This window comes from Musa acuminata, chromosome BXJ3-4 (genome assembly GCF_036884655.1).
Source record: "Musa acuminata AAA Group cultivar baxijiao chromosome BXJ3-4, Cavendish_Baxijiao_AAA, whole genome shotgun sequence".
Lineage (NCBI taxonomy): Eukaryota > Viridiplantae > Streptophyta > Magnoliopsida > Zingiberales > Musaceae > Musa > Musa acuminata.
The window spans coordinates 31,091,663-31,102,192 of NC_088352.1; the positions used below are offsets into that span (position 1 = coordinate 31,091,663).

General features: G+C 35.1%; 1 protein-coding gene across 1 annotated transcript; it reads right to left on the reverse strand.

The window, feature by feature from the left end:
• Nucleotides 1-5,099: 5,099 nt before the first annotated feature.
• On the reverse strand, nucleotides 5,100-8,773 carry LOC103981974 (gamma-glutamyl peptidase 5). Its single transcript, XM_009398755.3, has 4 exons — nucleotides 8,226-8,773; nucleotides 6,689-6,844; nucleotides 6,398-6,565; nucleotides 5,100-5,388 (listed from the first exon to the last, which is right to left on the reverse strand). The coding sequence occupies exons 1-4, from the start codon at nucleotides 8,559-8,561 to the stop codon at nucleotides 5,287-5,289; spliced, it is 762 nt and encodes a 253-aa protein (XP_009397030.2). The 5' UTR covers nucleotides 8,562-8,773; the 3' UTR covers nucleotides 5,100-5,286.
• Between the last annotated feature and the right edge of the window lie 1,757 nt (nucleotides 8,774-10,530).

Sequence of the window (10,530 nt, forward strand, 5' to 3'; positions counted from 1 at the left end):
TGACAACACCAAAGTTTTCAGACCTGTATGTAGCAAAAAACTCCCTCCGAGGTGTAGCATGATAAGAAGCACCTGTGTCAATCACCCACTCAAGATCCTGACACACACAAGAAAAAATATCATCAGAAGGAGACAAAATCAAATAATCACCACCCTGCACTGTAGCTGTAGTATTATCCTTTGATTCTGTAGACTCCACTTCTTTTCCCTTTTTCTTGTTCTTCTTAGGTTGCTTACATTGGTTCTTGTAATGTCCTTTCTCACCACAGTTATAGCAAACAATATCTTTTCTTGATCTTGACTTGCTCCTACCCATACGTGAACTGCTTCTGGACTTTGACCTTCCTCTGTTCTCTGAGATAAGTGACTGTGAATCATTCTGAGATGTTGCTGAACTCTTTCTTCTCAACTCCTCATTCAACAAACTGCTTGTTACTTGACTCATAGTGACAATACCATCTGGCGCAGAATTACTGAGGGAAACCACCAGTGTCTCCCAACTTTCTGGTAATGAACTGAGAAGTAACAATGCCTGCAACTCATCATCAAGAGACATTTTCATAGAGGATAACTGGTTAATAATACTCTGCATTTCATTCAAATGCTCAGCAATAGAAGCACCTTCTCTATATTTTAGGTTCACAAGTTTTCTGATCAAAAAAGCTTTGTTGCCAGCTGTTTTTCTCTCATAGAGACTTTCCAATTTTTTCCAAAGAGAATATGCAGAAATTTCAGTAGAAACATGGTGAAAGACACTATCATCAAGCCATTGTCTAATAAACCCAATTGTTTTTCGATCTAACCTCTTCCACTAATCATCTATCATAGTTGTAGGTTTTGCACTATCCCCTTGCAAAGGTCCATACAAATCTTTGCAATACAAGAGATCTTCCATTCTTGGTTTCCATATCATTCAATTATTTCCATTCAAACTAATCATGCGAGAAATATTACTGGCCTCCATGTTCAAATACAAAAATTAAATCACCAAAACCCCGCTCTGATACCAGTTGTCACGACCTTAGCTGGTTTTGCCTAAGGCGTGCGGCACCCTCGCGCGTCCGTCCGCAAAGGTCAGCCTCCCCGAAGCCTCCCATTGTCCCTAAGGACCAACAAAAGAGAGAACGGGTTAAAAAGAACGCCTCAATCGGGATCCACAAGCAAACATGTCCGAAAAACACTTCATTGACAATGCAAATTACAAACAGACTTTACAAGCTCTGAATCTTTACAAAATCTCAACATAGGGGGTTCTATTGCTATCTTTGAACATGACCAAAATCTTTAACCAATGGAATAGGATTGCGAGTAATGATTGTTAAATTTGAAATTATTTATATTCTTTCATAGAATCCAAATAGCACTACCAATGTTGGATACAATTGACTTGGAGAATTTATTATTTACATGATTTCTTTTAGCCATGCATTATTTTGCAATTCATGCATCAAATCCTAAAATTCACTTCACAAGATGATTGTAGTTAAAGGAAATGTTTAACTTTAATTGCATCAAATCCCAAAATCCTCTTGGGAAGTGGTAGGAGAAAAAAGAATACTGTTAAAGGATTCTTCTCTCCCTTTACAAATTAGGCAAAGATTCACATAACAATGGACGAAACTAGGTAACTAAATGAAGGTGGATAAGTAATCCCATAATATTTTTTTATAAATATTTTAATTTTTTAAAGAATATTTAGACTCCACACAAACTACTAAATGTTGCTTGAATCCTATCTTCACCACCACCTATATTTGCCACAAAAAAAAAAATTTATAAGTTTCAAAATGATTGTTGGATTCTTATGTTTTAATTTTTGTTTAGAATTCAAATGAACTATAGTAACCATGGTTAATATTTGTTAATCGAAATTGCTTGGATAGATATTAATAATAATTTTAATATTTGAAGGGACACACATTTCATATCAATTTGTAGAAACAAGTACACTATTCCTATCCTCGAAAACATAAATACATTTCTCCATTCTCCTTAGAATTGCCAAGTGAAATTTTAGATAGATGACAAGCTAATTATAAATCTTGAGATAACTGTACAGCTTTGCATACTCAGATAGTTTTTCTTTTTCTATCACATATTAGATTCTAATGACACTGAGATATTATAATAACAACAATAACCATAGCAAAGTCATATGTCATAACTATTTAAGATTGGGTATATTAATCTTTTATTAATATTATAATATATAAAAGAAAATATATTTAGTTAAGTCCAAAGCACTTATATCTTTATTTATAGTTTCTATTAAACTCTTTTTAAGTCTTTCTTTATCTCTCTTTTCATCATTAATATTAATTAATTTTCTTTTCAAGTCTCTTTTAGTTGTTAATAAATAAAGGTTATTAACAAATAGATTTATCTTTTATCAAAACGATATCTAGTTATTCATAAATAAAAATATTTTTTTATTATCTTTGTTAGTAACTTCACACATCAATATTCTCAAATCATATCGTCAATATACATTTTTTGTATATATTTTTCTTAACTACCATCAAGATATTTCTACCTTGATTTTTATAGGCAAAATTGGAAACTAACTTCCTCAATCGCCAGATCGAATGGCTCCTATATTCCCATCACATGTTAGATGATGATATGATGGAGGTATTCTCCTCCGATCATGTCTATGCTTCTTAGGGTAAAAATCATGGACTTAGGGTAAAAATCTACGCTGCCAATTTGTTTAGGTCATTTGGAAATGATCTTAAGCATACGATCATGAATTTTAATATTTAGCAAAATATATATTTTCCGGAAGCTAATTTTTTGAATAATACCTATGGGTCGTTTAGCCCCTCTTGCTACTCGATGCTCTGCTCTAGTGAGGAATCCTCCTTAGCTAGGTAATACTTGCTCAATAGAATAGAGAATTTTCCTCAACAGAGTAGAGAGATTTTCTCATATAATTGAAGAAATCTTATCTTCTATCACTATCTGCCCTTTGTCATTAATAATGTTACTCTACACGAATTTGTACTTTTCAGCACCAATTCAGACCAATCTCATTGATGGTATCTCATATCTCTAGATGGAGTTTCCTAAACTCATTCGCTCCATCTTCTATGGTACACAGTTGTAGGACACAAAAGACCGGCAAAAGGTTCTTGAAATGTTCAATTGTTAATTACTAGATTTTAATGGAACTGTTTCCAAATGAGAAATTTAATATCTTCGCCTGTTTCAACTTAAGTTTGTGTTTTGAAATTTGTGAAAGCTAGTTTGTCATGATGAAGACAAATCTTGTCATTTGTGAACTGTAATATGAAGTACTTGTAATCTGGTTCACCATATTGGTTGAGATGTATCTGATTTAGCGCAATATTTTAGCTGTTGTAATTAGCTTATCTTGATGATATTAGATCATCCTGATCTTTTACTTTTTTTCCCTTTTATCCATAGTACTTGCGAATACTTACTTCCAAACTGAATTGTTTGCTGCAGCACATCAGGCACCACCGCCAGCTCCTCCTGCTCAGGGTGGTGGATCAATGAACCCACAAAGAATTTATCATTGAATACATTGATCACGTATGATATTTTCGTAAGTAAAATTGGTAGTATGAATAGAAATAAGATTAAATGTTTTATTTTTATAAGCATAAAAATTTTAATATAATTTTTAAAAATATATGAATCGAAATAATAAAAAATAATATATAATTAGCATATGAACGAATGCCGCTGAGGTTCTTAATCGTTTATCATCACGATCATTGTTTGGTCTTTTTAAGTAATAATATATCGAGCTTGAGGGAATCGCCTTTTAACTTTGCCTGAAGATGTTTATTGCTGCTCGGATGTGAGAATGTATCAACAACGTTTTATTTTGTCGCCTCACTGTCAATCTTTTTTCTTGCTACAGTCGTGATGGTCTTTAAGCACAATTGCACTTCTAATAGACCAAGTTAGACTTATCACTATGTTGTCGTTAACTTCGTTGGAATGCTCGAATGACAATCTTAAATTGTCTAATTCTCATTTGAAAAAATTGAAACTGATTTTTCCTGGAATTTGTCATGTCTGATCTTTCAAGATTCCTTACACTTTGAAGTCTGCTTTGTTTGGAACAAAAAATTGGAAAATAGCAGTAAGCTTGTGTAGTTATTCCGGTGGCTATTTCCAGTTTGCTTATGGTCGGTCATACAACGTTGTATTCGGATATGGGTAGTTACTTGTGTTTGGCTTCGTGAAATAATGGTCTTTGTGTTTGGCTTGCAAAAATTTTATAATTATTTAATAATAAGCACAAATGACCCCTAATACAGTATGTGGTAGAAATTCTTTATTCAACTATGAATCATTTCCGTAAACATGTTTAAATTTGACGTCGAACATTAACATTTTAAATATGTGAACCTAATAAGGGTGAAAATTGACAAAAAGAAAATTATATTCCGGTTTACATCAAATAAAGGATAAAGATTTAGAAATAATTTACTATGCATAAATAAATAAAAATTCTTGTTGCTTGAGGAGTTTGCAATAAAATGTATATATGATTTACACATCTTGGAAAAATCATAAAGCATGCAGCAGGCAATTAAAGCAGCTTAATGAATTACTGTTATTGAGAGACCACATGAAAGCAAGTATACCATCTCAATTTTGTAGCAGAAGTTGACTGGAACATCACAAAGTAACAAATGAGATGTTAATACATTTTAAAAAATCGATCTTTTCATCTGTAAAATGGGTCTTTGACATTTAATGTAAAAGAGTCTTTTGCCTAGTTTATATTCCACTGACAAATAAAATTCTTATCATCTGACAGAAAAATGATAGGATTGCTTGTAGAGTTTTTTTGTTTTTTGTTTTTTTTTTTAGAAAGGATTGTTTGTTTAGTTGATACAACATGATATAGTTGAACATATACTGTTTGTATCTACTTTACAAGAAGCAGAGAACTTTTAATATTTTCATCAAGACCTGTTCTCACTACATGCATGTTCTTGACTGATGATCCTTGCTTAATTGCCATTTGGATACTTAGAATGATGCTTTGTGTTCTTGGGGTGATGCTCCCAGTGCTAAGATGTTCTCTTCAATTGAAAGAAATTAGACATAGACATCATATGCAAAAGAAGTAATTTTTCTGAAGTAAGTCATCAGCTGATAACATTCCATAAAATCTGGCACTGTTACACAAGGCAAACCTATTACACAATGATCTATGTACAAATCCTGGAGTTGTAAGATGAGATAATTGATAACTTATTCTGGTTCCAATTTGAGATAGGAAGGTTTTGTGGGTAGTATCAATCAGAGTTGGCTCTTGAGAAAGGCCTTGCATAATTTTTTCCATGCCTCTCTGTTTGGTTCTCCTGCCTCTACGCTTGCTTTTGCTGCTTCAGCATGACAGTTCTGCAGGAAACCAAGTCTGGTTACATTGCATGTTCCAAGAAGATCATCATGGTAAAGCCTTTAACATAAGAAGGCTTACAAATGCCATTTATGAAAAGTTAGCCAGGAGCAATTTATCATGCATCAAATCAGCAGAACTTTTGATGAATGCAGTCATCAAAAGTTACATGCTGACCATCTATAAGAATTAATTTGAATTCAGGAAAATGTTTGAGAACTTCTTTAAATTGACATTTTCAATGTAGTCTCCTATTATCATTTTTAGTATGAATAATCTATCATAGGAGAACAACAAGATCATAAATAACAGTATCAAAAATTGCAGAAACTCTGTTTTAAGAGTACTATTTATACTTAAGAAATTAACAGAGAAATAGAAGATAGTCTCAGATTGAGACAAGTGATTCAAAGATAAAATAGTTTTGCAAACTGGATTTGTACGCATGTGTGTGTCTGCGTACGTGTGTGTGTGTGGTGTGTGTGTAGTCTCCTAGTATCATTTTTAGTACGAAATAGTCTATCATAGGAGGACAATAATATCATAAATAACAGTATAAAAAATTGTGGAAACGCTGTTTTTAGAGTACTATGTATACTTAAGAAATTAACAGAGAAAGAGAAGATAGTCTCAGATTGTGACAAGTGATTCAAAGAGAAAATAGTTTTGCATTGCATTCTGATATAAAAACTGGATCTGTAGGTGTGTGTGTGAGTGCGGGCGTGCTTCTAGAGCTAGTCAATGCATGTTGATTGTGACAAAAGGAAAAGATATCAAATATGATGTTAATCTTACTGCTTAATCTTTCAAGTGCTCTGGCTTTAAAGTTGTATCATCAAGGTTTGCATAACATCAAGTAAAATAAGGAATCACAATTGTTCATTTAATGTGTTGTGCTACAACTTGAGTTTTTTCTCTCTTCTTGCGGTCCTTAGTATCAATCCTGAATTATGATCTGTACAGTACATATCAAATTTCCTACTTCCAGAGTATTGAGTGGCAGCATCTCACCTGAATCAGATTAAGTTGGAGGAGCCTATGGATAAGGTGCATGAGGATGTCCTTTGTGTACTCTGGGTGGCCTTGGATTCCCATTACATGGTTGCCATACCTAAATATCTCAATGCCAGTCTTCTCTGACTGAGCCATTACCTCTGCATTAGGAGGCAGCTCCCACACCTGCAGCTAAAAGTGGTTATAATCTTACTGAACAAATGAACCATGACTGAATGCATTACAAGTTAGGGGACATGAAAAAGGTTTAAGAACAACTGAACAAGAAACCACATATCAATAACGAACCTCGTCGCGATGACACTCGATGATAGGAAGATGAGAGGGGATGTGGAGAGACGAGAACTGCTTGATGGTGGAATGAGAGGGGTGGATGCAGGTCACTCCTATATCCCACCCTCTTTTGGCTCTGCCAGTCTTGCCGCCCAATGCCCGACTCAAAATCTGCAAGCAAAAATAGATGATTCTGAAGCATTAAGTTTCAGTGATGCTGAAGTAGATTGTGAAACAAATATGTCAGAATCAGCAAAAGTCTTATAGCTGCATCATTTTCAGCTTCTCAACAAAACTTAATGAGCAGTGTAAAACAAAAAGGCATGCTTACCACCAGCATCAAAATGAGCAGTCTTGTCAACCATGTCGAAACGAAAAGAGCAAATTATAATTCAACTTTTTTTATTTGTTCACATGAATCATGTTCCTTTTTTTCATGTCTAATCCTTTAGCTTTAGTTAGAGAATATAGTTGTTTGTCTCATGGTAAAGATTTGATAGGATCTGTATAGTCTTCTCATATGCTCATGGATGTGCATATTTCTTATGCTAGACCATCAATTTTCCATTTTTTCCTTTTTGTTGGAGGAGAAATGCTTCACCATAAATTGTTCCCAATCTGATAACTAAAATTATTCATGCTACAAGTTTGAAACTTGCTAAGACAAGGAATCATGCTTCATTTAATGAACAATTTTCACCAGGTCAGGCTCCATAAATCTTTGAAAAGTGAAGCCAGTGAACTTCGAAATTATTTGTATAGTTCATGTCTACCTTTTGTATATGTTCTTAAGTCAATGCAAATGAGGGCTTTCTTTAGCCAATTAATTAATTTATGCCTACAATTGTCACCTTACTTTGGTCAAAACATTTCTTTTAAAGAGACTTCAGCCAAGTATTTCTCATTGTACCTCTGACTTTTATCTCAAAGAACAAAGAAAGAAAAGAGAAGAAAGAAGGTCTCTGACTTGACCAGATCAAATACTAAATTAATTCCAAAGGATAAAGATAACTTGGCCATCAGGCTTTCGACATGGTCCTTGATGTTGCTACATCACGGTTTCTTTTCGCATATCTCAAATGATATTAATCTTTGATTTTTTTTGCCAATATCAATCAAACGAGAAGGGAAGTGTGAATTTGTATCTCCTATCATTAGGATTCAGAGTTTAGCCACATTCCCAAATGCTAGTTTAGAATGGTAGAAAAAGAAGGTGATGTAGAGCCATAGGGACCGTAACAGTACATAATTACTCTTCAATGAAAGCCACCTAAACCATCAAACATATGAACTGCACAATTAAACCATCGATGATGATGATGACGATGACCGACAAAATTAGAAGATGATTAGTTCTAATTCTCTTCCAAGATGATGCCTTGGAAGCTAAGAATCATCAGACTCAAACTGTGGAATGACCAAAATGGCCTCAATTCCCCTAATTGTCTCACATCTCAGGCATCCCTCGTGAAAACGGGTCGAACACCCGGCGGGCACCAAATCCATGCCTTTGGACTAGCATTCTACAACGGGAGTCGTCAATGAGGAGTACCTGGTGACCGAAACAGACGCCCAGGAGCTGCTTCTTCTTGGAGACCAACGCCTCGAGCAGGGAGAGGAGGTCGCGGATCCACTGGTCGTCGCCGTGGGCGTCGCTGCAGCTACCGGAGATCACGAAGCCGTCGTAGGCGTCGACGTCCTCCGGGGGGGGCAGCTCGCCGCGCGCCGCGCGGTACACGTGCCACGTCTCGCCTTCCTCCCCCAGCAGGCTCACGAACACCTTGAAGTAGCCGCCATGCACCTTCTTCACGTACTCCGAATCCTCGGCGCACAGGAGCACCGCGAAGCGCCGCCCCTCCGCCTCCCCCTCTCCGTATCCTCCTCCCATATCTTCCTCTCTCTCTCTCTCTCTCTCTCTCCCTACCTACTGTGTCGCTGTTAGAAGATTAGAGGAGAGAGGAGGAGGTGGAGCTGTCGTCTTGCTTTCTATATACGGAGGAAGACAGATTGCTCTAACGCAACGGAGATGGATGGGAAGGAATGGAATAGGCATTATATAGGGTAAGGAGCATGGAAATGGCCTTGTTGCATGACTTGTATTACAGGAGGAGCCACTGCGTCTGTTGGCATTCGCAGCATCACGAGACATGGGAATGGTGACTATAGGAAGGCATGTAAAGAGAGAAAGAAAGACAGAGAATCCAACCAAAAGATTTGCATGGAATTAAGATCTCAGTGCTGTGGTTGGTTGACGTGGCAATGGATGATTGGTGGAAGAGTGTTGTGATGCGTTGGCGTTGCCAAGAGAAATGGTTTTCTGCACTGTTACCAAAATGCTGACGCAGTCAACGCTTGCGTCCACGGTTCTGTGAACCAGTGAGATTAGGGGAAAAAAAAAAAGAAGCTACATAAGGTTTTTTTACTTTCTCGTAAAAGAAAACGATGGAAAAAAAATTAAACTCAGGATCATACAATAAATATTAAGTCTTTATCAATTAAACTAATGAATACCTCGTATGCATGAAAGTTTAATGCAGGAAATGAATAATGAACTAAATTTAAGGGATCCGGTGGTAAGAATAATTAGCTATATATGCACTCGAAGTCTAGGTTCATAAGCGCGAATAAAATAATACCAAATAGTACATATAATATTAGGTGTATGCGTGTGTTTTTTTATTAAAGCAGGGGCTCTCGGAAAGATCCAAGTTTAAAAACTTTTTACAGATTTTTTTATAAAAATATTTATTTTGCATCACGCCTTTGCCCCCACCAACCTCCCCTCTTCACCGTACGCTTAGTAGGCCCACATTATCGATCCCTTGAAAAATTTATTATAAAAAAATAAGTTTATTTAGTGAGATAATATGTAATTATATAGGTTATGAGAAATAGATTTTCCTCGATCATATGGCCAAATCATATATTAAAATTATGCACTTAAATTTGTAACTGATCTTTAAAACTATAAGAAAGATAAAATTATCATTCCATATTTACCTATAGGTCTTCTATTATGCCCTCATAAGATTAAACTTTCGTCAAGGATACTAATCTTGGATTGATGTAACTGAAATATCCTACAAGCGAGAGTCTTGTGAAGGAGTTTGGTAGTTGACGTTTGATAACTTAATCTCTAATAAAGTGAAAGTTGATGGTAACGTATTTCATACATGAGTGGAACATCGGGTTAGTGTATAAGTATGTGACATCGACATCATCACAGTATATTATAAGAGTGGATTGAGAGGTAATGTTAAGTTTGTGTAGCAGATTCATAACTCAATTGAATTTTGAGTGATGATAGTGATGGTTTAGTATTCAACTTCAATGATAGATTTTACGATTATATTTTGTTTCTTAGAACTTCAATTGATCAGATTTGTTTCAAAGAAAATAACATAAGCTGACGTATGTGTTCTATCATCAGTATCGCCTACCCAATCAATATCCACAAAGGCACGAAAATGAAGTGATGATTGTTTACAAAGGAAAAGTCCATGATTGAGAGTCCCTTTAAGATATAGTAGAATATGTTTTAGTGTAAACTAATATGTAGTGGAGGATTGATACATGAATTATGATAATTTATTAATTATAAATAAAAATATCTAAATGTGTGAGAAATAAATATTACAAGGAAACAAGTACTTGTCCGTACTATGTGGGATTTGTAGTCGGGTTGCTATCATATAATTTGAGTAACTTAGTTGTGAAGAGTGGGGTGACTATTTTGATATTTTGAATGTTTATCTTTCGTAATAGATCTCGAATGTAATTTTTTGTAATAAAAAAATCTAAAAGATATAAACATTACTCCTACTCCCAAAAATTAGCTTTATGTTTTTAAGTTATTG

Excerpts from the sequence above, each read along its gene's own strand:
- LOC103981974 (XM_009398755.3), bottom strand. The coding sequence starts at position 8,561 with ATGGGAGGAGGATACGGAGAGGGGGAGGCGGAGGGGCGGCGCTTCGCG. Across the intron at positions 6,845-8,225 it reads GCGTCTGTTTCGGTCACCAG|ATTTTGAGTCGGGCATTGGG; the intron begins GTACTCCTCATT and ends TTTTGCTTGCAG. Across the intron at positions 5,389-6,397 it reads TCCAACTTAATCTGATTCAG|AACTGTCATGCTGAAGCAGC; the intron begins GTGAGATGCTGC and ends GGTTTCCTGCAG.